Raw genomic sequence first — 26399 nt, forward strand, 5'->3', positions numbered from 1 at the left:
ACCCGACCCGACCCATATTGTTAAAACACTTTTATATTTAACCTAATCTAGGAATACTTTTTTCTTATGATTTTTTTTAAAATTATACTGCTAAAACATTTTATGCAATACAAAGCTAGTGAAAATTTTTTATAATTTTTTTTAAAATTGAGGTTTTGTTTGTTTTGCGAAAAATGCGACATTTCTAGAAAATGTTTTCCATAAAGTTATTATCCAAGAAAATAAAAAAAATTTAATATATTTTTTTATTTTTTAAATCGAATTTTTAATTATTTTTTATTTTATTTTTTTCATTTTCCTTTATTTTTGGTCGATCGCCGCCGTGGCCGCGACCGACCACTGAGCGAGGATGAGCTCGCCGGAGGCGGTGAAGCTCGCTCGCCGGCCTTAGGCGAGACTCGAGCTCGTCGGCCTCCAGCGAGCTCGAGCTCGCCGGATCCGGCGAGGTGGAGCCTCGCCCGAGGCCGGCGAACCTTGAGCTCGCCGCCTCGAGCGAGCTCGACCTCGCCCGAGGTCGGCGAGCTCAAGGTTCGCCGGCCTCGGGCGAGGCTCCACCTCGCCAGATCCGGCGCGAGCTCGAGCTCGCTCGAGGCCGACGAGCTCGAGTCTCGCCAGATCGGCGAGGCTCCGGCCTCGCCGGGATCGGGGCGAGCTCGAGGCTCGCCAGATCGGCGAGGCTCGAGCCTCGCCCCGAGGCCGGCGAGCCTCGAGCTCTTCGTCGGCCTCCCGGCGAGGTCGTCCCACCCCGATGGGCGTCGCCGTGGCCGACCATCGGCCGAGAAAAAAAAAAAAAGAAAGAAGAGAAAAGAAAAGAGAAAAAATAAAAATAATTAAATTTCGATTTTTTAAACATTTTTGTAAAGAGGAGAGAGTATGTGGATGGATCTAGTAGGTGGGTTGGACATGGGTTCCAAACTCAACCCATTTAGACCAATTTATCTTTAAGCTTTAAAATTTAAAACCCATTTAAGGTTGGCTCTTTAAAATTAAAGTGACCCATATATGATCCGTTTATTTTGAAATGGGTCATATATGGGTTTAAGACCCATTTTGACACCTCTAGGGTCAAGCATAATTCAATCCGAACTGTCAAACCGAACTGTAATCTAAAATTTGGTTTGGTTTGAAGTGGTAATTTTAAAAAAGTGGCTTATAAATCGAATTAGATTGAAATTCGGCGGTTTGGTTCGGTTTTACTTTTTTTCCAAACCAAGTTAATTTTTATTTTATTATTATAGTTTCTATTTCTATAGTGGGAGAGTCGGCAAGAAAAATAAAACCAAGGAGATTGAAAAAGAAGTCAAAAAGGGGAAAACAAGGTGAGCCCACGAGGAGAAAAAAGGTCTTGCCGATTTTCATGAATTCTTTAAGCTCACGGCTAATTCGATTCAAATCCCATATGCGCGCCGCGCCTATATCTCATGCGCATCTTGTCATTTATATTGGCCGTAATACAACTCACCTCAATTTAACATGGATAGTTGGACCAGTTCTACTGGTCGAACCGCGTAGTAGTCAATTCTCCAATGGTCGTCAGTACGGTTTAATAAACATCGATTCTCATATGAAAACTGGACCCACATGGACAAGGCTCTCATTATGAAATTGAGGTTCATAAAGAATGGCAATGCAAATTACACTTACGCCGAGAGAAAAAAGGGGGGCAAAATGAACTCTGAAGGCTCTCTGTAGCCAAAAATCAAGGCCCGCGAGCAGCATAGGCCTTACTATTAACGGTTCACGGTTTGGGTTAGCCGCCCGACCGAATTGTTACTGGATCCAAAAGGTGTAGTTGGTACTTGTTGAGATTCAAGGGATGCCGTTCGTTTGTAAGGGGGGCTATTGTGCAATGGCCAATAACGAGGTAATCGAGGGGCTATTTGAATGCCCGACTAATTTTATTGAGTAGTCATCGAAGATGCGTGAGTCTATACTTTTGGAGGTGACTCCAAAGAAGTGTGACGATTTGAATTAGAAAGAGATTGAAGGAGATGAATATGCTTACTATTTAAGTAACTTATTATAATCAAATGATGTTTGCAATATAACTCCATTTAACGGTGTCCAAGACACCCAAACTGGCCCGGCCTGACCGGAACTGAACCAATATGAACCGAAAATTCCGAGTCTTTTTGGGTCGGGTCTCATTCGTTTTGAGTAACAAGTAAAAAAGAATGGGTATCTTGACGGTTAGGTCTGATTTGGATCATATACCCGAACCGAACTAAAAACACATTTAAGCATAAATAGAAAAGGAACCTAAAACGCTAAATGGCCCTCTCCCTCCTTCATCACCTCACCTCCTCCTTCACCCTCTCCACCACCATCCCCTCACCTTCACCAGTAGGTCCGCCTCCATTGCCCTCTCCGCCACCATCCATCGGACGTCCATTGATGGCGCCTCCTCTAGATCAACGCGAACAGCTCACCACCGACTCTGCTAGAGCCGTCGTTCATGGTCGTTTAGCTTTTCATGGCAGTCCAAATCTGGATGCGTCCATGGATGCCGAGATCTCAATGTGCTCGACTCTGTTTCTTTCCTCCATCAGTCTCTATTCATGGATCCGTGGCTCTGTTTCACTGTTTTCAAGTTCTGTAAAGCATTGTGACTAATGAAAGTTTAAGGACTCGACCCTCTTTGGATTGGCCTCTGTTTGTCTCCTCCGATAGAAGTTTCAAGCATGTCTGGTCAATCTCTCTCTCTCTCTCTCTCGCTCATTTGTTGAATGCATCGGATGTTTGACTCACATAAGGAATCCGAGCAGGGCATTTTTCAGTTTTCTGTTTTGCTGTGAGCCCTGTGACAGGGGATTTGCAGGGAAGTAAAAAGAAAGGAGGGGAAAAAAAGGGTGTGAACTGGAAATTCGAACCGACCCTTTTCGGTTCGGGTCATATAGATTATATATCGTTTGTGTTCGGGTCGGTTTGGGTATCAGCAAACTCTGACCGGACCCGTATATATACCTAATTTTACTACCTGGTGACTATTTCAGTTCACCTTAGGAGCTGTTAATTCACGCACGACGATAATGGATATGTTGTTACATGTAAAGCCTTCAAAGTTTTATGCTTTTTAGTGAGATCCAAGCAGTTTGCTCCATCTTTTGCTGTTGGGTAAGCATAGAACGCCTCATCACATAAGAACCTGAGCAGTGTAATATGTTTGCACAATGTATTGACGATAACCTTGTTCACATCACATCGAGGCATAGAGCAGAAAACACAAGTTATCGAGAGAAAACAAAAAAAGACGACTCGATACGACATGACATGCCTGATTTTATGTGTTGACATGAATTTACACACTTTTTTTTTTTATAATCATAACTAATCTATTTAGCAAGTAGAATAAAGATCAATATGCTTTAGGCCGACTCCGACTGACACGAATTGCAAACACGAATTGCCAGCCCTCCTGAGATGATGTTCCTTTCAAGGTCGGAATTTGCAAGCAGTTTTGAGCTCCTCTGCTGGTTTATCCCCTGCAAATCCTTTGTCAACCCAAGCAGAGTATCCTCCATCCATGTTGTTCACATTCTTATACCCCTGAATCCACCAAATTCCACGCGCGTGCGCGCACACAAATAAATACTTTACTTTGCTAATACTTACTAATCTAATTTACTTAATCAGAGCGCGTGGGGCTGTGAAAAATGTCGCATTCCCCGGGTGTCGGACTGAAAAACTCCTTATAATTTGATGTTGCTTATCCTCTCTGTCAAGCCGCCAATGTTGTGATAAAGCAAACGACATTCATTCGGAGAGTCGAACTTACCACATTGAGAAGGTCGACGCAGGCACGGAGCGATCTGCCCCCGCTGTTGCAACCCTACACATACAGCAATATACAGCCGAAATTTGCCTCTCTTTTGTTAAGTTCTGAAGTTACATTACCAAACAATGAGTTCAATAAACCCGGGGGTTGAGAGCTACGTACCACGACCAAGTGATCTTCTTTTTTGCAGGCTGCAGCCACTTGAGTGAGAAAGTCAGGATTTTTAACTCTTCCATCCGATGTGGAGAACATGTAAGGCACATTCACCGCATTCTCAACGTGGCTCTTCTTGAATTCCTCCTCTGTCCTGTGTCAATGAAAAACATCGCCCTCAAACCCTCGATTTGTACTAGGATTCCCGATTTATCTCCCTAACTCAGATCCGAAGAATATGCCGAAACATGAAGGAAAAGACCATCCATTAAGTTCTGACCTCACATCTAAGTACCGGTGGCCGATGGTTAGGAGGCCTTTGGTGGTGTATACATCGACCGTGCCGACATCTTCTGACCTGAAAAAAATGCCAAAAAAAAAAAAAAGTAAGGAGAGGGTCGTGACTTAGGATGAACATTAATTTCCGACGAGAACACGCTCGTGCGAAATTCTTACTTTTTGATGGTTTCCATGAATCAATGATCGCCGAGAGATCAAGATATGAAAGCCCTAGGTCCTGCTTTGTGAGATCTCAAGCTGCTTCAAGCAGAAGAAAATGATTGCTGAAGTTCTGCTCAAGGTCGTAGCAACTATATAACGTGAAAAGAGCAAACTCTTCAGCTAAGAAAACTAAAAAAATGGTGATCGAAGCAAACTGGATTTATTATTCCCTTTTGACTTTGGAATTAATATTTCTCTTTGCATGTTATAACGAAGTTTGGCATCAGCATTACAGCTCGAGTACGCGATGGATTCGGATGTCAAACCAATGTCGATGTCGACGACTTTTCTTTTAGGAATGAGTACTGCGTAACTTGAACTGGAAACTGGTTTTTAATTTCATGATATTGATCAATTTCATTACTCTGTAAAATAATTAAAGTCAAATGAATGGTGGGGAGGGACAAAACCATGGCCTTAAATGTTTTCTCTCCTCTTAAGTATTAAACGAGATGGGGGCGTGAATCGTAATGTAACGTCGATAGCGTGAATCATGAAGTTACGTGGTAAGCCATTCAAATGAGAGTCGATAACCGAAAACTAGTTGGTAATTTAATTTGACAAAAGTTGATAAAATACTCCAGTTTAGATACGTGATTTCATTATGGTCGGTAAATTTAAAGTGGTGATGAGAAAGCTAAATTAATGTTAAAAAATATTAGAGAGTTTTTTTTTCCGACTAAGTAGTTGCTTTTTTTGGTAAAATTCAAAATAAGTGGTCAGCACCTCAGAAAATCAGATAAAAATCGGGATCTAAGTCAATGAGATAAAATTTGGGAACTAACTCAGATAAAAGTTGGTAACTTTTTTTACCACTAAAAATCCTAAACTGATATACCTGTGATAAATTTACCCCAAACTATTTTTTTAACCACAAAAAACTCCAAACTGGTGCACCTCTGATAATTTTACCCGAACTATTTTTTTGACTACCAAAAACCCTATACTGGTACACTTGTAATAATTTTACCCCCGAACTAATTTTTTAACCACAAAAAACCCCAAACCGGTATACCTGTGACAAATTTACCCTCTGTTAGTTTCCGTTGAATTTTAATGTCAAATTGCTAAGTTTAATGACACGTGGTAGTTGATAGGTGTACCGGTTTGGAGTTTTAACCCTCTGTTTGTCACAAGTTTACCAATTTGTGATTTTTAGTGATATTAATCCAATTTAACAGATACTAACAGAGGGTAAATTTGTCATAAATGTACTAGTTTGGGGTTTTTAGTGGTCAAAAAATTAGTTCGGGGTAAAATTGTCACAGGTGTACCAGTTTGGGGTTTTTGGTGCTCAAAAAATAGGTCGGGGTAAATTTATCACAGGTGTACCAGTTTGAGATTTTTTGTGGTAAAAAAAATAGTTCGGGGTAAAATTGTCACAAGTGTACCAGTTTGGGATTTTTCGTGATATTAACCCTTTGAAAAAATATAGAGAGAAATCCGAATATGCAACACCATGATGATAGGATGTTGACCGGTGCTTCCATGAACTCCGTGAGGAGTCTTGGCCCGGCCGTGGCCGCAGGGAATTACAAAGAATTGTGGATGTACATGGTGACTCCTCTTGGAGCCATAGCTGGTGCTGTGACTTACACAGCCGTGAAGCTTAGAGGCTATGAGGCTGAGCCACCGCGTCGGAGGAGGATAAACTTCAGACGTTAAGGGTGGTTGTGTACTCGATGACTCCGGAGCAAGGCCTGACTGCTTCACCGGGATAAATAGCAATTAGCTACAATCCACCTGTGGTAGTTTTGTAGAGGTTCGTGTGATTTTTTAGGGGGATTTTACGTTCCTGGAGAAAGTTTTTTTTTGTCGAACCTGGAGAAGGTTGACCAAGCATGGTATGAAGTAGATGAGATGTGGTCAACTTGAGATTCCAAACAGTAACCCAAAGAATGCCACTGTTAGTGGTCATGTTAGTTCCCTTTGGATGTATAATTTAGTCAATTACAATTATAGTACTCGAAATATTAATGTTCAAGTAATATGGTCCTCTAACTATTTTTTCCTTCAATGTATTTCTTTATTTTTCACAACTTGTCGAGTCCTTCGTCATTAACCATGGTTAGTTGATGTGGCAAATTTTTTAGGTCGATGCATGTTAAAATATGTCTTGAGTTTGAGTCCGAAAAGGAAAGTTTCCTAATTCAAGTAGGTTTTCTATTTTGAATATGTTTACTAATTGAATGGTTTTCTAGTTAAAAAGGATTTCCTAATTTGAGAAGGTTTCCTAAAAAGGGGTTTCCTACTTTGGATTCAATTCTTGCCTATAAATAAGAAAGGGATGTTATTTGTGAAGATCTTCTGCTAGTATATTATACCTTGAAGATATCTGAGTGTGTTGTAGCCGATTAAATTCTTATTATAAGAATTTGAGTCAATTTCTTTGTGAGATTGAGAGATTATTTCGTAAGGAATTGTGTGGCTAAGCACTGTTTCATTTATTGGGTCTAATTGGGGCTTGGGAAATTCTTAGAGTGTTTGAGTGACTCGAGTGTGGCTGTAATTTCCGTTAAATCGCTTGATCTATAGTGGAATTCGTTGTTGCTGTCCCCGTGGACATATGTCACTACGACCGAACCACGTAAATTTGGTGTCCGATTTATTTTTCTTATTCTGTCAATTTTATTGTTCGATCGTTTGGCTTCCACAACAATGCATTATCATTAATTCAAAAAACAAATAAAAAATATTGAAGTTGAAAATAATACTGCGGAAGAGAGAGTTGAAGAATTTTCTATATATTTTAATATATCATAATGAGATTACATCAGCCTATTTATATGATTTATGAAATGACTAAATAAGCTAACAAATCAATCAAGATACACACAATCAAAGAGAGATATTACATAATCTTGAATGATACCGAAAATCCTTAAAATTATTCTAAATATCTAACATCCCCTCAAGGTGCATTGAAAATGTCAACTTGAGTTTGAATACTAATCTAAACAGTGATTAACAGCACACACGTGGCGGATGACGCGGCATCCGCCAATTGTTCATGGCGAAATTTCCAAATCTTGCTGGTTTGAGAGTGGCGAGTCTGGTGGTGGTGTGGCTTCTTGAAATGTGTCAAGGATCGGAGGTGAATAACAGCAAGCGGCCGATGCGGCTGACTTGCGAAACAATAACCGAGCAACGTGGCCTATATAGCTGCCGTGGTAGCATCAAGCAACCTATATGGCTGGCTTGGGAAATTAGTTACTGACCGATGCGGCCTATGCGGCTAGCATTGAAAGAAAAGCCACCTCTGTGAAAGGCTCGACTGGGTGATGCGGTCGTTGGGGTTGGCATCAAAGCATGACCATCAACTCGACTAAGCGCTTCCTCGTATGAGAGGGCTTTGTAGACTATGCGGCAAAAATGCATTGGCTATCGGATGAGATGAATAATGTTGAAATCAATGAAGGATATTAGGACTTATTGAAAGCAAACAAAACGCTAAATTAGTTCAGGATTAACTAGATCTGATACCAAGTTCAAAATATAATACGGAAGAGAGAGTTGAGGAATTTTCTATATATTTTTACATATCTTAATGAGATTACATTAGCCTATCTATATGTTTTATGAAATGACTAAACAAGATAACATATCAATCAAGATACGCACAATCAAAAAGATATATTCGCACAATCTTGAGAGATGCAGAAAATCATCAGAATTATCCTAAATATATCTAACAATTAAAATAACAAGAAGGGAGAAATTCAGAGAGAGAGAGAGAGAGAGAGAGAGAGAGGTGTTGTGCAAGGGTTGGGCGCAACAGCCGAATCACACCCAAAAGCCGATGAGGGTTGGAGCCATACATGTTGGTATTGTTTGACAAAGGGATAAGTGCATTTAAAGTCCTAAAACTTGTCACGAAAGTGCAATTGAATCCTAAAACTTTCAAAAAGTGCAAACAAATCCTAAAACTTGTCATGAAAGTGCACTTGAGTCTTAAAACTTTAAAAAAGCGCAAACAAGTCCTAAAACTTGTCAAATTGGTTTAATTAAGTCCTTCCATTGATTGTACTTTTTGAAAGTTTTAGGACTTTTTTGCACTTTTGTGACAAGTTTTAGGACTTGTTTGTACTTTCGTGACAAGTTTTAGGATTTATTTGCACTTTTTGAAAGTTGTAGGACTCAAGTGTACTTTCATGATAAGTTTTAGGACTTGTTTGCACTTTTTGAAAGTTTTAGGACTCAATTGCACTTTTGTGACAAGTTTTAAGACTTCTAGTGCGTTTATCCCTTTGACAAACAAAGAGGTGTCTTGTCTCATTTGGCAGTTACTTATTAGAGGTTATTTAAGAGGAATACAACTTTTGAAAGGTCGTATATGCTCAAACATAAGTTTTGCTAAAATATATTTAACGTTTTTTTGTTCAATATTTTCTTTTTTTCACTTTTCGTATCTTTCTCAAAATTAAACCATTAATTCTCCATTTGTTTCTCTTTTAGAGTTTTGGAGAAACACCAGGATTGCCATACGATATTCTCATTCGAGACTTTATTGTATCCTAGAGGATTTTTGCCAATAATTATTAGTAATGTTGTGGGATAAATAATGTCTCAAAAACGGTGTATTCATCCCCCAATGTTTGATTCCATTTTCCCTGTGGATTTTTCCCAACAATACATCTTACCATGGACTTGGTGGACTGTGGGTGCACCAAGCCTGGCCTGAGGGACAAGGGACTTGTATACTTTTTGGGCAAGTTTGGGCAAAGGCATTTAGTGAGAAAGTTCTGCTCAACTCTATTGGGTCTGAGCCGAGCCCGACCTACTTTGGAGATTTGTATACAAGAATTTTATTACAGGCAAAATTGAACAAAATTTCGGGAACTAACTCAAATAAAAGTTGGCAACTTTTTTTATCAATAATTTTTCAATACTTACCAGTTCTCTTGGAATATCTACCAACGCGGGAAATAGGTGTTTCAGGAGGAGCATTGACTCCGGAGAAAATGATAGCTTATTTTCTATAAAATATCGAGTATTAAGCATGAGTGCTGTAGCATTATGATCAAATCAATAGCATATTAGTAAAGAAGAAGAAGAAGATGATGGAGATGCGTAACGCCGTTGACTTCTTGTATGAGATGCTTTCCGTCGTGGCTGCAATTCATAGATGCAGGCAACAGATTGAAGGCTCGCCGTATATAAGCACCACCATCGATCTTTCTTCTCACTGATCTCTCGTGCTTCCTAGAAATCAACGTTTGGCCTTCTGTCCGGTTTCGCTAGTCTCCAGCAAGTTGTCGACTGAGGAAAATGTCCGAATCAGTGGCCCTGGAGTTTGCTCCAGGAACGTGGGAAGCGAACTCCTTGCCACCGGAGGATGAGTCCGCGATACGATGCAAGTGCACGCCGATCGACGATGCGACCAAGGGTGTTCGTAATCACAAGCCGGATAAGTACGATCAGTTGCGGAAGGTAAGCCTGATAAAGCTCGAATCCGAGTGAGATTAGGTGGCTAAAAAAGTTAGGGTGAAGCTTTACTCTTGCTTAGATACTAATGAATCAGTCCTTCTCTATATTCTTGGAGATTTTCCCATGATTTTGGTGGTGATAAAACAGTAGGGTTTTTCTGGGATAATTTAATATGGTTATTTCGTTTTACCAGCGGACCAAAATGCTGCATGCATGCAGGTATTGCTGTGGGCAAATATAGGGTGATTATGCATTGGATTGACTAGGTTTACGATAGAAACTAAACCATTCTCATATTCCATTCTCGTATTCCATGAAAAGTGAAACCGAGTTAGAAAAGTATAATAGAAATTCTTACTTAGATTCACGTGAACGTTGCAGATCGGAGCAGAGTTTGTCGGAACCTTCTTCCTGGTACTTTGCGCGGTGGCCGGGCCCATTGTGAACCAAAAGTACGGCGGAGTAGAGACGTTGATCGGGAACGCGGCATGCTCTGGAGTTGCTGTGATGATCATAGTTTTCTCGATCGGCCACATATCGGGAGCTCACCTGAATCCGTCAGTGACGATCGCCTTTGCAGTGACTCGGCACTTTCCATGGATCCAAGTGCCTAGCTACATCGCTGCGCAGGTCGCGGGCTCGATATGCGCTTCCTATGTCCTCAAGGGCGTTTTCCATCCCTTTGCGAACGGTGGCGTCACGGTGCCTTCGGTGAATATTGGACAGGCGTTTGCTCTCGAATTTCTCGCCACTTTCCTTCTCATGTTTGTGATAGTCTCGGTGGCAACCGACACTCGTGCGGTATGACACTGCCACGTTGTATATTCGCCCTTCCTCTATCTGTGCTCGTTTCATTCCATTGATCATCAAAAGCTCTCCAACCATATTCTGGTTGCATTTTACATGATGACAGGTAGGAGAATTGGCAGGTATTGCAATTGGAGCAACAGTGCTGCTTGACATTCTTGTAACAGGGTAAGAATTGTATTTACTATTCTTACCTATTCTTACCTTTGGAAAAAATATAGAGCGAAATCCGAATATATAACACCGTGATGATAGGATGTCGACCGGTGGTTCCATGAACCCCGTGAGGACTCTCGGCCCGGCCGTGGCTGCGGGGAATTACAAAGGTTTGTGGATGTACATGGTGGCTCCTCCGCTTGGAGCCATTGCTGGTGCTGTGACTTACACAGCCGTGAAGCTTAGAGGGTGTGAGGCTGAGCCGCCACGTCGGAGGAGGACAAGCTTCAGCCGTTAAGGGTGGTTGTGTCCTCGACGACTCCGGAGCAGACGTGCCTGGAGAAGGTTGACCAAACATGGTGCAAAGTAGATGAGATGTGGCCAACTTGAGATTCCAGATAGTATCCGAATAATGCTACAGTTATTAATGGTCACGTTAGTTCCCTTTGGATGTAAAATTTAGTTGATTACAATTTCAGTCCTCGAAGTATCAATGTTCGTGTAATATGGTCATCTAACTATTTTTTCATTCAATGCGTTTCTTTATCTTTCACATCTTGTCGAGTCCTTTATCATTAACCATTAGTTAACATTATTAGATTATTACGTGCTTCGTTGACGTGGCAAATTTTTTATTGTGATGCCCTATCATCAGTTTGGTAAACAAATAAAAATGTTAAAATAACAAAAAGGGAGAATTCGGAGAGAGAGAGAAAGAGGTGTTGTGCAAGGGCTGGGAGCAGAAGCCCAATCTCGCTCGAAAGCCGGCGAGGGTCAGAGCGATACACCTTATCATGCGCTTGGTGGACTGCGGGTGCACCAAGCCACAAGGACTTGAACACTTTTGGGCAAGTTAGGGCAAGGGCATTTAGTGAGAAAGTCCTGCTCGACTCTATTCGGTCCGAGCCAAGCCTAGCGCACTCTGAAGATTTGTATGCAAGAAATTTATTAGAGGAGAAAGTGAACAGAAATTTAGGTCCGACTTGAAGGCTCAAGCTGGGACCGAGCCTGCTCAATATTCACCTCTAGCGGCCACAACTAGGGCCCGGTGGCTCCTCCGACCATGTTCATTCGAGGATCACCATGAGGCGCCTAGGCTTAATAGAACTTTTATCTTTGAACAAATTGAAGGCCGCTAACGTCCATAGTTCTGCACTGAATAGAACTTGGTAAAGGATGTAGTTTAACTGCTATTGTCCTTTTCTTTTTCTTTCATTTTTTCAAAGTATTGGATAAAAATGAAAAGGGAGGAGTAACAAGCAACCTAATTAATATATGTATTGTGAAATGTACGACGCTTGATAAGAATAATGATAAAGGGGAGTTTGACGATAGAATTATTCATATCACATCGAGATATTTAGGGGACATATATTCTTTTTTTGGCAAGTAATACAAGTGAGCGCTCTCATAACATATATGTATATATTGGATGACCCATTTTGGACGACACGAGATAAAACACGAATTACAAAAAGAAAATGAAAACATGACACGACCTAGTGATCTTCTTTTTTGCACACTGCAGCTGCTTGAGTGAGAAAGTCAGGATTTTGAACTCTTCCATCTGGTGTGAAGAGCATGTAAGACACATTCACTGCATTCTCAACGTGGCTATTTTTGAAATCCTCATTTGTCCTGTGTCAATGAAAAACATTGCTCTCAAACCCTCGATTTGTACTGAGATTTCAGATTTCTCTCCCCAACTCAATGCGAAAAATATGCTGAAACATGAAGGAAAATACCATCGATTAAGTTCTGACCTCACATCTAAGTACCGGTGGCCAATGGTTAGGAGGCCTTTGGCGGTGTACATGTCGACGGTGGCGACATCTTCGGACCTTAAAGATGTGTTTACGTGAAAATCTTGCTTTTTGATGGTTTCTAAGAATCGACTATCGCCAAGAGTTCAAGATATGAAAGCACGGATCCTGCTTTGTGAGATCTTAAGCTGTTTCATGGAGAAGAAGATGCTTCTGAAATTCTTATTCATGATTGTGGCAACTTTATAACGTAAAAAGAGCAAACTCTTCAGCTCAGAAAAATTAAAGATGGTGATCAAAGCAAAGTATCTTTGCATTTAAAAATGAAGTTTGGCATTCCTGCTCGAGTATGTGATCGATTCAGATGTCAAAACAACGTTGATGACTTATTTTTTATGAATGATTACTTCATCAACTTGAACTAGAGACTGGTTTTAATCTTTTCTGTTCAAACTTACATTCAACTCCGACGAGAGTGTGACCTTACAATGATCACTAAATCTCAGACCTTCACGTACAGTGAAATTAGGGCATCTGTGCCTTTGAACATGCATTGACGAAGTCATGCAAGCGTCGCTGTTGTTTCTTGTCGTGAACGTGCAAGAGTATGCGATCGATTATACTAAGTTTTAGCCGAACCCCACTTCTAAACATTAAGTATATTTTAATCGTGAATAATTCACATGAACGTGCTTTCCTTCTGTCCTTTTTGTGCTGGAGAGATCAGTTTGAATAAGTCACAAAACCTAGCCAACGTGAAGAACATGTTAGGTAGATACAGTTTAGTTTGGATTTGAAATAGGGGTAGTTATCCATACAAGCTAATCATGTGGTTGATGAAAGTTAATTCTCCTATGATATGCATGATAATTTTGATAAGCAAATCATGCAAGTTGAATAAATACTGAAATCCTATTTTGATAATTTAGCTTTAAGAGGTTACCTCACCAAAGAAAGGGAATCAAAACTCTAGAGGGCTTCGCAGCCTATTCCCATCCCGTAGGGTGGGCTTCACGGATGCATTTTTTATTTTATTTTAACGTGTCTGTGCCTATGCCTGTGCCACATGCCTTGCACTCCCAGTTCCCCCTGTATCTTTGTCTTCCCCAGAGAGAGGGAATATCTTCTTGAAGTTTTATATCTCAGTGATCCCGAGGTTCGGACGAGAACCGTGATAAAGCATTGTAAGGACTTGCTTAGGTCCCAAACGTGTTAGAGTATGCAATCGATTATAGCTAGGTTTAGCCGAACCCCACTTCAAAATATTGTATATTACAATGGTCGACAATTCACACCAGCATGCTTTCTTTCTGTCCTCCTTGTGCTTGAGAGATCAGTTTGAATAAGTCCCAAAACCTAGCCAACGTGAACATGTTAGGTAGATAACAGTTTAATTTGGATTTGAAATAGTTGTAATTATCCATATTCTCCTACAATATGCAATTATGCACGATAATTTTGGTAAGCAAATCATGCCATAAGTTGACTATATATTGAACTCTTATTTTGATAATTCAAATTTGATAGGTTTATTACTACTTTGAATGGATGAAACTAAAGGCAGCGTGTTTCTAAATATTCCTAATAATTATTTTTGAAGAACATGCTTAACAAGCTAGCACATATATTCCATGTAAATAAATACAGGGTTTTTTTTATGCTGGTAAATCTCAATAAGTGTTGATACAAGTGCTAAGTGCAGAAAAATCATAGGTAAAAAAATCAACAATGGTTTTTTTTTTCCAGATATCTTGTTGATTACTTACCAATACTTTTATGAAATTATCAAATTTTTTCTAATGGTTTTCAAATTGTCAATGTTTGTATTAACCTATCAACTTTTATTTTTAATACTTTGAATTTACAAACTCTCATATGAAATTAACAATTAAATTAAAGTGATTTACCAACTTTTGTCATCACTAGACTATGTGCTTCCAGCATTTGTTCTTTTTCTTTGCGCGAACCCAAATCTGTTAACGAGCAAAAGAGCAGAGTCGCCAATCAAATTCGTTACGTGCCTGAAATCTCATTTCTTTGACTTTTCGACACTTACCAACTTGTGCAGAAATCTAACGGGGCCCAAAAAAGCCCATTTTTTCTGAATCTTCCCCATATGGAATTGGTCTTATATACTTATTATATGATGTACAATAGAGAGTTGCAAACCTAAAATTCAGAAATAGAAACATCCCCTCCATGTCTCCCTGAGCATGCCAAACCGAGTCAAAATTAGAGTGATGAGCATCCATATCATTTACTTGTGTACAGTAGCCCTAGATTCAGTCAAAACACAGTCTGAACAACTATGGATGACCGGATCCTCATGAGCAAGTCAATATCTTGACGAATGAAGAAGAAGATGATGCAGATGTGTCAAGCCATCGGCTCCTCCTATAAAATGCTTCCCGGGGTCGCTGCTTCTTCTATGCAATTCATAGACGGAGAGGCAACAGATCGAAGGCTCTCTCCCTCATAAACACCACCCTTCGATCTTTCTTTTCATTGATCTTCTCGTGCGTCGTAGAAGACAACGCTGTAACCTTCCTTTTTTTTTTTCGCGATATTCGGGTTTCCCTAATCTCCTCCAGCAAGTTGTTGGGCTGAGGAAGATGTCTGAATCAGCGACCGTGGAGTTTGCTGCGGTGACGTTGCAAGTGGACTCACTGTCGCCGGAGGACAAGTCCGTGGTACGTTGCATGCGCATGCCGATCGACGATGCGACTGAAGGTGTTCGGTATCTCAAGCCGGATAAGTATGATCCGTTGCGGAAGGTAAACCCAATCAACCTTCGAAGAATAGTAAGATTAGACAGGCTTGCTGACTGTTGTAGCATAAAATGATATTCAAATTGAGCTTTAGTAGCTCAAACATATTTAAGCCTAGTCCCATTTATATGGCCATATATATACCTGGAAAGACAATACCATAACAAAAATTGACTCTATAAGGATAGTTCTTATATCTTTTTCATAATGAGTGAAACCAAAAAAGAAAGATAGGATAGAATTTCTTATTTAGATTTACATGAACGATGTAGGTCGGAGCAGAATTTGTCGGAACCTTCTTCTTAATACTTTGCGCGGTGGGCGGGCCCATTGTGAACCAAAAGTATAGCGGAGCGGAGACGTTGCTTGGGAACGCGGCGTGCGCCGGACTGGCTGTGATGATCGTAGTTTTCTCAATCGGTCACATATCGGGAGCCCACCTGAACCCATCAGTGACAATCGCCCTTGCAGTGATCCGGTACTTTTCATGGATCCAAGTACCCGGCTACATCACTGCGCAGGTCATGGGCTCGATGTGCGCTTCATTCGTCCTCAAGGGCGTTTTCCATCCGTTCGCCAACGGTGGCGTCACGGTGCCTTCGATGGATATTGGACAGGCGTTTGCTCTCGAGTTTCTCGCCACTTTCCTTCTCATGTTTGTGATCGTCGCGGTGGCAACCGACACTCGCGCGGTATGTCGTTGCTACGCTGCACATCGACTCTTCCTCTATCTGTTACTCGTTGCATTTATACATATCATGTATCCAGTTCACATAGATTTACTTTATCGACCTATATAATTATGCGTTCGTTCTTTTCATGATGATAGGTAGGAGATTTGGCAGGTATTGCAATTGGAGCATCAGTGCTGCTCGGCATTCTTTTAACAGGGTAAGAATTGTATTACAAGTACTTACCTTCGTGCGAGTGCCGACGCTTTTACAGAACTTGAGCTTTCGTAATGTTCTTTAACAATGTTGCTGGGAAATATAGGATGTCGACCGGTGGTTCCATGAACCCCGTGAGGACTCTCGGCCCGGCTGTGGCAGCAGGAAATTACAAAGGACTGTGGATGTACATGGTGGCTCCTCCGCTCGGAGCCATAGCTGGTGCTGCGACTTACAAAGCCGTGAAGCTTAAAGCCCATGAGGCTGAGCCGCCGCGCCGGAGGAGGACGAGCTTCAGACGTTGAGGGTGGTCGTGCCATTGATGACTCCGAAAGCTAGACCCCGGCGGTTTCGCCAGGATAAATAGCAATTAGCTAGGATTTACGCGTGGTAGTATTGGACAAGAATTCTCCATGGATATAAATGTTAGTGCTATAATGATGGTCATGTTAGTTCTTCTTGTTTCCCCCCTTTTGATGTATGATTAGTTAATTACAAATTTTAGTCCTCGAAGTAGTGCGATGATCCTGTGATTGGGTCCTGTAACTATTTTTTCGTTCAATGTATTCCTTTTATCTTTCGCATCTTGTCGAGTCTTTTGTCGTCAACCGTTAGTTAACACCATCGAATTACCAAACACGGCCTCACCGATGTGGCAAATTCGAGCATGCGACACGAGGTCATCAATTTAACATAGGCCCGACGGACTACAGACGCGCCAAACTTAGCCTGAGCCACAAGGGCTTGAAGGCTCGAGCCAAACTTGATCCACTCTGGAGATTTGTGTATAAGAACTTTAAGATGAGCAAATGTGCACAAAAATTTAAGCCCGATCAGAAGGCTCGAGCGAGGATGCCGCGCGCTTAATAATCATCTCTACTGGGCAATAACAGGGTCCGATGACTCCACCCGTGTTCACTCGAGGATCATCGGAAGGCACTTAGAATTCATGTTACTTTTTTTTTTCTATGAAGTGTGTTTAATTAGCTTATTGTAACTGAATTCGAAATGCTGACACAGTTGTTGCTAATCTCAACATTTGCGAAATAAAATTCTAGTTCACATCACAAAGGTACAGTGATTTTGCATATCTCATGATGTTCCGAACTTCTGTTATTTTAAATTTTTTTTGATAATGACACAAATGGTTCCTAAACTTTGGCTTTATGTGCATTGTGGTTCCCGGACTTTAAATTTGTTCAATATGGTCCATGAACTTTGGTCCAATATACAATATCATCCATGAACTTTTAATTTGTTCAATGTGGTGCTTCGACTTTTACGACATGTTCAATTTAGTCTATAAACTATATCAAAATGATCAGTGTTATCCTTCCATTAATTTAAATTCAAGGACCACATTTATTATATTCATGCAGTTTAGGAACTAAATTGAATATGTACCAAAATTCTTAGGATCATATTGAACAAATTAAAAGTTTAGGGATGACATTGCATAGTAGACTAAAGTTAGGGACTACATTAAAGTTTAGAGACCACATTGCACATTGGATTAAAATTCATGGATCATATGTGTCATTTACCCTAAAATTTTCGTGTATTTTGGGAGTCATTTTTTCTTAAGATTCTAATACTAAAGGTATTAATGGGTAAAATTTAATCGTTTTCACGGGTAAAATCCCAGTTTCATTATTATAGATTTGATTTTTCAAGAGGCGTAATAGTTGAAATTATGTTAGTGAATTTGATAAATGAAAACTTTCCCACTTAATTTTCTTTAGGGTTAATATCACGAAAAACCCCAAACTGTTACACTCATGACAAATTTATCTCAAACAAATTTTTTAACCACTAAAAACTCCAAATTGGTACACCTGTGATAAATTTACCTTTCGTTAGTTTTCGTTAAATTTTATTGTCGGATTGCCGAGTTAAATGACACGTACCAGTTTGGGGTTTTACCATCCGTTTGTTACACGTGTATTAATCCAATTTAACGGAAACTAACGGAGGATAACTTTTTAACATGTGCACAAATTTAGAGTTTTTGTTGGTTAAAAGATTAGTTTGGGATAAATTTATCACAAATGTACCAATTTAAGATTTTTATCGATCAAAAAATTATTTTAGAGTAAATTTATTATATATATATTAAATTGAAGTTTTTCATACTATTAATCCTTCCATTCGTAATTAATGTGAACGCATTTGCTCGACGGATATTCGTCATCCTGCTTTGAACTTTTCAAACAGCTTTGGGATTTTTCTTATCAGTCAATCTATCAGAGCTTTGTCGGGTCGATGCGCCTCGATACGTCAGTGCTCGATCAACGCTCGCAGAAGGACCCATCTCTCGCCTTCCTTCAGTTCCTTCGACCCTTCACGTGCCTTGTGAGTGCCTTTCGTTTCCCGGTGTACCCTTCTCGTTTTCGTTGCAATGGGTTGCTACTGGTCCGCACGCGTGTCTGCGACCGCTTCCGCAAGCTTTCTGCTTTCGTGACGCCCGCGTGCACCGGGGATGGTGCAAGACTCTGCCCGGATATTTCAATAGCTCCCATGTGTTTGACGAAATGCCTCTGAGAGCACGCTTCATGGGGGTGCGTTATTAGGGGGTGAGCAAGCTTGAGTTGGCATAAAGGTTGACTCTTGGCGAAAAACTTGTTTATCGGTGACGTGGGTGTAGGTCCGTTTGAATTGTGTGGAATTTTGACGAATTCTGCTGGTATATGAGAATTATATAGCTGCGTGTGTTGCAAACGTGGTTGAGGATGAGTAAATGTCGAATTTTGATGAAGGTTTGGAGACTGGTGATGAAGAAAATTTCATTTTGAAATAAGCTGTCGTATTTGCTATCTCTGTGAATCTTAATTTTGATGGTGTCCTTTTTACTCTGGATGAGCACAATGCATTAATGCCGTAACTGATGAAGCGAGCTCCCTAGGTTGTGTATCGTGATGTATAAATTTGGTAAGACTGGATTTAACATTTGATATCTTGACTTGTGTCTCTGTTCGCAGTGGTTGGGAGACGCGGGGGCATCAAGACACTTTAAAGCTATATTTTCTAAACAATAGGGAACCCAGCCTTCATACATGACAATGAAAAGGACACGGAATTTACGAACTAGAACATTAAACTCTGTATTGTTGATTTCCCCGAGATGCTTAATCAAGTCACATGGTGAAATTTGTCTAGTTCTTACCTCGCTCAAAGTTACTAAAAGTTTTCATGTAGGCTGAAGGCCAAGGTTTCAACTCTGACTGTCAAATAACTAGGCACTCATTTTGCTGCACTTGTCACGTGAGGGTGCATGTTTTCTTCCTAGATTGGGTCTCTCCTGTACCTAATTGTGACATTCGCTTGCTTTGTATTTGAGTTTCCACTGCTCAGTCCAATAAACTTAAAGAATTTACCATGCATGTATACTTTTCTATTGGATTTATTGGTATGTTGAACTTGGTCTGTCCTTGTTTTGACTTTGCCAATTCAGGTAAGAACTCTATGGTCGCAAAGATGAGAATAATGTCAAAGGAGTTGGTCGAGGCTGTCCGTTTCATTTGTACGGTAGACTTCTGGATAATGGCGGTACTCTGGACGTTTTCTTTGTTGGCCTCATACTTGCCATTCTTCAGCCATGGTCTTTTTGTTCGAATTGTTTCATACCCTCGAAATGCCAATGTAGAAGTTCCTGTGAGACCTCTCTGCATTATCACTGGCGTAAGATAGATTTCTTTTGCTAGTAGCAAGTGTCCTTCATTAGATTATCCTACTGTACCGAGAGATTTCTCTGGCTTTTGCCTGCAGGCTACATCTGGCTTGGGGGCCGCTGCTGCTTATGCTCTTTCAAAAGAAGGTTTCACTGTTGTCCTTGGTAATGTCGCAGTCTGTTGTGCTCCTCATTCCTTTGATATGGATGTAGCAACACTTTGTCCAACCCCATGCTTGGATTTTCTATGATTGCTTGTGCTGGATCATCTTGATTATAATTGACAGTACAGTTTGCTTAGCCATTGTGCCATTTGAGTCCACGCACAGCTCCCCCTGCCCCGCCCCCAACCCCAACCAAAAAAAAAAAGAAGATATTGTTTGAGTGGTCCCATACTTAACTCAAGCCATTCTTCGATGTTGTTTTTAGCAATTACCGATACTTTTCATTAAACTCAAGTTATTAAAAACCGTTTCTAAGTTAATATTTCTTGTATTAGTTTTTTTATAAGACAGATATGGTTTATATTTTTTCAGAATTGGTAGAAACTATTCACCAATAAGTTTGAGTTTCTATGTTAATGCAATACCAACATATATTTATAAATACGAATTTCATTATCTGAAAGATCGTATCGGCTAGACATTAATTTTGAATTACCCTTTTTTTGTTTCTATCTCACTTAGCATTCAAAATTGATTTTATTCCTTCATGAACACAAATAAAGTGAGATGTGAAGTTTAATGTATTTAATATTTAACTTTTTTCTTTTTTTCACATATTCGTGGTCTTAAATATTGCTCTCTCCGCCCCCCCCCCCCAAAAAAAAAAAAAAGAATACAGATTTCTGGCTCCGACACTGTGTGCGGACAATTAAAATATCCAGATTCTGATTCTCTTCCCCCAACCCAAACCCCAAAAGAGGAAAAAAGTACTTCAGTGTCAAATGAATCAGATATGACTTCTGTTAAGTTATCACAAGAAAGGATGATGATGACATTACCTTCAGCGTGAGTTATCTAAAAGAGCTTACATGTTGTCCCACCTCTACCTTTGTCTAGCCTTTTTGAAGCCAAGTGAGTATCTTGTTGAGAAGTGACTTGACATGATTATCAATTGCTACATGGGGGGAACAAAAAAGAACTAGGCTGTCTACGTAAATGCCACAACCAGCCCATGATGAACACTCTCATAGGAAGAGTTATGGATTGATATATGAATGTTCTCTGGTCTTTACATGGTGATTCAAGCAAAGAGAAAAACTTGTCAATGGCTAAACAAGACAACTAACGTACAAATGACTGTTTGTTGTCCTTAGAGATAATGCAAAATGCATCTTTTCTTTGTTACAAGAAGAATGAGTTTTGATCCATACAGGTACAGTTATTTGACTGAAATTCATGCTCTCTCTGCAGTTGGACGGTCTGCTCATAGGTTGTCGAAGGTACTTATTGTGCGGCATCCGTTTTAACTTCTTTCCTCTACACGATGCTCTTGATGATCGTTGTTTTTGGGTCACAGAGAGTGGCAGAGATTTGTAAACACAATAAGGATGCCCATCTTAAAGCTTTTCAAGTTGACATATCATCTATCCAATCAATCTTACACTTCAGATGCTCCCTTGAGCAATGGCTGGTGGAATCAAATATGCATGCTTCGGTCCAACTTCTGATAAATAATGCTGGAATATTGGCAACATCCAGGAGAATTACAGCTGAAGGCTTTGATGAGTAATTATCTTATTGCCATGGAAAGTTTTGTGCAATATTCTTTCCAAATATCTAAATGTTTGGCAATTTGAACACTACACCAGTTGCTGTGGAGATTATATGTTCTGTTGTTTTAGTTTTTACAAATGATGATGCATGTCTTCTAACTTGTAAATAAGTACGCTAATACTGCCGTCACTATCCAAAGTGAAAGTTTAAGTTCTAGTGATTTTGATTTGCCTATATAGCTTGTCAACTCGTAGTTTACTTGCCGAGATTTGTTGCCTCAGTAGCGAGTGGCGTCTGCCACCATTTCCATTGTCTCCTTGCAACTTTTCTTTTGGAATGGAATTTATTAAATGCAATCTTTCATAATGCATTGTTGCCTGGTCTCTACTGACTTTGATAATGCATTGTTGCCTGATCTCTTGTTGATTCTTATCGCCTCATCTTTTTGCACCAGGATGATGGCAACAAACTACATGGGAGCATTCTTTCTGACAAAGCATTTATTACCACTTCTCAGAAACAGCCTTGTTCCATCTCGGATAGTCAATCTCACATCTTTTACGCATCGAAGCGGTTAGATGTTTTCACTTTGTGATCAGAAATGCTTTTATTTATATTGTCTGTTTGGCCAAATTCTGTGGAACATACATTGCAGCTGGTGGCCATGGGTTGATGCATCTTGTGCCTGCAAGTAGGCTCCTCTGTGAAACCTGGGCTTGCTGACCCTTATGGCATGTCATTTTTTTGTTCAATTAGTGAACTAAATAGAGTGTCCATCTAGGACTTCTACAGTGCCTGAAATAGCAAGCTAAAACTAGAAGGTGCAATATAGCTGTACTCCTTGTCTGATATGTGGAACTCTTTTACGATGTCAAATAGTTGGTATTGTTTGTTTGTAGTTTCTTGCTGTCCAGTTTCTTCTTTGCGCAGTTTCTGTCGTAGTGCACTTGTTATACTAGGTTTAGAGTCATGGTTTTTTATTTTTTATTTAAAATTATCTTTTCCTTGGTCTTTCTCATCGTCAGTACGTGGTATGATGTTTGACAAGGAAAGTGTTACTGGGAAGAGTTCCTTCAGGATGAAACAGTATCCATGTGCACGGATATATGGCTATTCAAAATGTAAGTTAAATATGTTTTTCAAGAAGCCTAGCAACTAAAAGAAAAGGATAGAATGAAAGATACAGCACTATTCGAGAAGCAAATATTGCTTCTTATCTCAACTTTAGTAAGAGTTTCCTATTTGTTTACAGTATGCCTTCTACTGTTCTCATACGAACTTCATCGACGGCTTCGCTCAGAAAGTTCCTGTCATGTTTCCATTGTGTATGTATCAACAATTCTGCTACTCTGGATTTCACATTCTTGTAGGACAGTGTAATCTCACCCTTAAGTTTGTACGGTACTTAAATTTGAACTTTCCAATTTCCAGAATTCCATGACCTATCCCTTTTTAGCTAATAACCTGGTATTGGGTTGTCAGAGAGATCATGCTAGATGATTATAAGCAGGAAGATGTTTTTAGACTTTGTAGATTCACTTTCTCTATAATCTTGTGTATGAATACATTCTGGCATCAAAATTAAGACATTCTCTTCTGTTTCTTTTTTATTGTAGTGCTGTGGATCCTGGAGTGGTGAAAACCAGTATCATGCGAGAAGTTCCCCCTTACCTTTCCTACACAGCTTTTGCAGTTTTAACTGCAATGGGCCTTTTGGATTCACCTGAAAGTGCGGTCAACTCAATTCTGGATGCAGCCCTTGCCTCTCCAGTGAGTTTTTCTGACTGCAATCGTTATCTTTATTTTCTGCTATTTGCTAGATGGGACTGCGATAAATCACTTGGGTTTCATCTCAGTAGGCGACAAGAGTCACACATGGTGGGTGTTAATGAATATTTTCCACTAAATGGGGTGGTCTTAAACATTCCTATACTGGTGCTTCACTCATCTAAACCATCTTGGATGAGTCTATCTGGTTTTATCCTCAATTGAGGTCGCACTAACATCTGACGTGAATTCCATTATTGTTGATACGGTATGAGAGTATGTGTTTCTGGAATTGAATTTCCATTCTCTGCTGATAATCTGTGGTATCAATCTTATGCAGCAGCTATTACATGTTGGAACAATGCTTACAAATAGCCACATTAAATAGCTGTCTTGCAAATACAGGAAATTTCTGGTGTGTATTTCTTTGGTGGGAAGGGCCGGACTATCAACTCTTCTTCACTTTCGTACGACGCCAAACTTGCCAGAGAATTGTGGGCCACCTCGTGCGATTTGTTTCTGGAGGCACAGCTATCTGCTAAAAGTACTTCCAGCGCAGAACAAAGATGAGCATTTAAGGGAACAAGTCTTCTTGCAATTAGAGCCTGTCCGTCTAGAGTCCTCAAACTTCTGACAAAGCTAGCTGGAGTATGACCATCGATCTGCGTTAAAGGAGTTACACAAGTGCAACGTGATCCTCATTTACAGTTTCGGATAAATATTTAGGAGCAGATTTTTCCCTTAGTTGTTGATATGCCATCGTTGAGCCGACGCGGATGTTGACTCTGCAGATTTTCCTTCTATTTGACATCTGACATTTTTAGTCATTTGCTTAAACTTTTAAATGATTCGCTAACTTAAGCTTCGAACGATTAACCGAATTTATCAACAGCTTATGGCTGGTTGTTCTTAATCCTCCGCAGCTTTATGGATTGGTCTTGTCCTTCGGTTCACAGGAGGTAAACATGAATAGTTACCAGAGAAATATGGAATGGAAATCTTTGGTTGCATCACATGCATCGTGGGCCTTCTTGACTTGAATATGTCAGAGCTATTGCAGAACACTATCACACTCCAAGACGAGGTCATGCCATGCGTCAGAGACTAGAGAGACTTCTTTCTATTGGATTTTCTTGTAAGAATCTCTACGTCAATCATGTCTGCGTTTTAGTATTGTTAGTGTTTTTCACGTCAATCATGTCTCTTTCAATGATGAGATGAGGTACGGTTTATTAAACACGCCCCCCCCCCCCCCACCTTACAAGAAAATATAATAAAATGAAAATCCTAAACATAAGGCGAAATGTAATTAAGTACTAAATATATTTAATCGGTGAAATCAAGTGTTAAATCGTTATCAAAAGGTGTGATTGAGTCGCACACATTTTAGCCATTAGAGTTCAAGTAACTAAAAGAACACGGAGTTCTGAATTAACGTTGAAAAGTGCAAATTAACCTAACTCTTTGTTTTATTCATTGAAAAATATTTTCCTAAAAAATGTTTCAGGAGTTGATTGGAGCAAATGTAAAATACTGAAAATAAATCTTAGGATTTCAAGTGCGAATTTACCCTAGAAAAGCATCTTTACACGCAGCTACGCACACTATCAAGAACCAGGGATACTCGCAGGCAAAACAGTTACTTGTCACTATGTGTAAGCATGGGCCTACCAGCAGGAGCCGAAGCTCCTCTCCTGTCACCCTAGGCACGGGTGGCTACTATACCAGCCTACCTAGAAATAGTCAACCGGAGCTTACATGGATTATACCCTCTCCATCCAGGAGGCCCCCATGTGTCCCTCCCATTGTTTTTCTTCTTGGGAGAGAAGGAATGTGGAGTTAACTTACAGGGAGATCCCTCCACAATTACCAGGGAATTCCTTCTTCTGTCTCCCCTTAAGCCTTTTAAGGATTTACTCAGGTCCATCACATTTTTGTTCTAAATGGGAATTGAAAAGGGTTTAATTTTAAACAGCTATTCTCCTTATCTTCGCCACCCATCTTTAGTTTTTAATACTTCTGCATAAGGTCTCACCTCTTGGAGTGCTTACATTGGTGATGTCAAAGCCAGTGATCTTCTGCTTCATTATAGAAATGATTAAAATGAAAGGGTGTCACAGGTTCTGAATGGGACTTGGGAAAATGTTTAATTTAACAGCTATTGTCCCTTCCTTCTCAACTCTATCTTTCATTTCTATATACTATATTTGCGTAAGGCCTTGACTCTTGGAGTTGGTTATGTCGAAGCCAGTGATCTTCAAGTTCCAATTTCAAAAGGGTCAAAATGGTAAGGTAGGAGTAACAAGTTCTGAATGAGACTTGAAAAAGATTGTTTAATTTTAATAGCTGTTGTCCTTTTCTATCCAACTCATACTTTCTTTTTTTAATATTATTGCATAAGGCCTCAACTTTTGAAATGTTACATTGGTTACGTCAAAGCCAGTTATTGGAGCGGGGAAATATTAAATTTTGTTTGCCATTAGAATTTAATATAATTTTAGTCCTCTAAGTTGTGGTGTTTGGTACAATTTGGTTGTCTTTACTTTTTTTTTTGTTCAATCGAGTCTTCTAACTTTCTCGATCTGTGCAATCAAATCATTTAGTGAATTGCTCCTACCAAATGCGTCGTAGTAATTAATGACGTAGTATTGTCATTGAGGTAGAAAAATGTCACACAATACTAAGGTGGTGCCAAATGAGCGAAAAATTAACTGCTAATAAAAAACGAAATTCGATAATGTTTGTTATTATGGGTAGATGAAGCATTTGATTGCACGAGTCAACAGCGTTAAATGACTTGACTGAAAAAAAAAAAACTTGGAAGACCAATTTGCACAAGTGGAAAATGATAAGAGATTCGAGCGTATAAAATGAAAGTTAGAAGACTAGATCCTATGCATCATAGAAACTCACGAACTAAAACTGTACTCAACATTTTCCCTTTATGTTTTCTTTTCAATGCCAAAAGCAAACTTAAATGTTTATTTCAGACTCCATTTTATATAATCAA

General features: G+C 39.8%; 3 protein-coding genes and 1 pseudogene across 5 annotated transcripts; 3 read left to right on the plus strand and 1 right to left on the minus strand.

The window, feature by feature from the left end:
• Positions 1-3369: 3369 nt before the first annotated feature.
• LOC115664543 (protein HIGH ARSENIC CONTENT 1, mitochondrial) lies at positions 3370-4401 on the minus strand. Its single transcript, XM_030586467.2, has 5 exons — positions 4385-4401; positions 4209-4286; positions 3938-4082; positions 3776-3829; positions 3370-3546 (listed from the first exon to the last, which is right to left on the minus strand). Exons 1-5 carry the CDS (start codon positions 4399-4401, stop codon positions 3433-3435), a joined length of 408 nt encoding a protein of 135 aa, XP_030442327.1. The 3' UTR covers positions 3370-3432.
• A 5296-nt stretch (positions 4402-9697) lies between these two features.
• On the plus strand, positions 9698-11117 carry LOC115664542 (probable aquaporin NIP5-1). The gene is made up of 4 exons (XM_056317636.1): positions 9698-9859; positions 10238-10657; positions 10770-10831; positions 10919-11117. The coding sequence occupies exons 1-4, from the start codon at positions 9698-9700 to the stop codon at positions 11115-11117; spliced, it is 843 nt and encodes a 280-aa protein (XP_056173611.1).
• A 4499-nt stretch (positions 11118-15616) lies between these two features.
• On the plus strand, positions 15617-16701 carry LOC115690014 (probable aquaporin NIP5-1; annotated as a pseudogene).
• A 1744-nt stretch (positions 16702-18445) lies between these two features.
• LOC115690049 (short-chain dehydrogenase TIC 32, chloroplastic-like) lies at positions 18446-24557 on the plus strand. 3 transcript variants are annotated; one of them, XM_030616282.2, is made up of 10 exons: positions 18446-18589; positions 19689-19915; positions 20003-20069; positions 21320-21348; positions 21426-21634; positions 22077-22195; positions 22648-22743; positions 22875-22947; positions 23239-23392; positions 23795-24557. In XM_030616282.2, exons 2-10 carry the CDS (start codon positions 19700-19702, stop codon positions 23957-23959), a joined length of 1128 nt encoding a protein of 375 aa, XP_030472142.1. In that variant the 5' UTR covers positions 18446-18589; positions 19689-19699; the 3' UTR covers positions 23960-24557. The 3 variants fall into 3 exon arrangements, with proteins under 3 accessions (XP_030472142.1, XP_056173531.1, XP_056173532.1); XM_056317556.1 differs by lacking the exon at positions 18446-18589 and adding an exon at positions 18596-18836 and having other exon boundaries at positions 22875-22998; XM_056317557.1 differs by lacking the exon at positions 18446-18589 and adding an exon at positions 18596-18810 and having other exon boundaries at positions 22875-22998.
• Positions 24558-26399: the final 1842 nt, after the last annotated feature.

Source organism: Syzygium oleosum, unplaced genomic scaffold, assembly GCF_021117445.2.
Source record: "Syzygium oleosum isolate NSW1041296 unplaced genomic scaffold, Sole_v2.1 Sole_v2.14, whole genome shotgun sequence".
NCBI lineage: Eukaryota > Viridiplantae > Streptophyta > Magnoliopsida > Myrtales > Myrtaceae > Syzygium > Syzygium oleosum.

Excerpts from the sequence above, each read along its gene's own strand:
- LOC115690049 (XM_056317556.1), top strand. The coding sequence starts at position 19,700 with ATGGTCGCAAAGATGAGAATAATGTCAAAGGAGTTGGTCGAGGCTGTC. Across the intron at positions 22,196-22,647 it reads ATCTTTTACGCATCGAAGCG|TACGTGGTATGATGTTTGAC; the intron begins GTTAGATGTTTT and ends TCTCATCGTCAG. Across the intron at positions 22,999-23,238 it reads TCACATTCTTGTAGGACAGT|TGCTGTGGATCCTGGAGTGG; the intron begins GTAATCTCACCC and ends TTTTTATTGTAG.
- LOC115664542 (XM_056317636.1), top strand. The coding sequence starts at position 9,698 with ATGTCCGAATCAGTGGCCCTGGAGTTTGCTCCAGGAACGTGGGAAGCG. Across the intron at positions 9,860-10,237 it reads AGTACGATCAGTTGCGGAAG|ATCGGAGCAGAGTTTGTCGG; the intron begins GTAAGCCTGATA and ends TGAACGTTGCAG. Across the intron at positions 10,658-10,769 it reads TGGCAACCGACACTCGTGCG|GTAGGAGAATTGGCAGGTAT; the intron begins GTATGACACTGC and ends ACATGATGACAG.
- LOC115664543 (XM_030586467.2), bottom strand. Across the intron at positions 4,083-4,208 it reads CACCGGTACTTAGATGTGAG|GACAGAGGAGGAATTCAAGA; the intron begins GTCAGAACTTAA and ends TCATTGACACAG. Across the intron at positions 3,547-3,775 it reads GCGTCGACCTTCTCAATGTG|GGGTATAAGAATGTGAACAA; the intron begins GTAAGTTCGACT and ends TGGTGGATTCAG.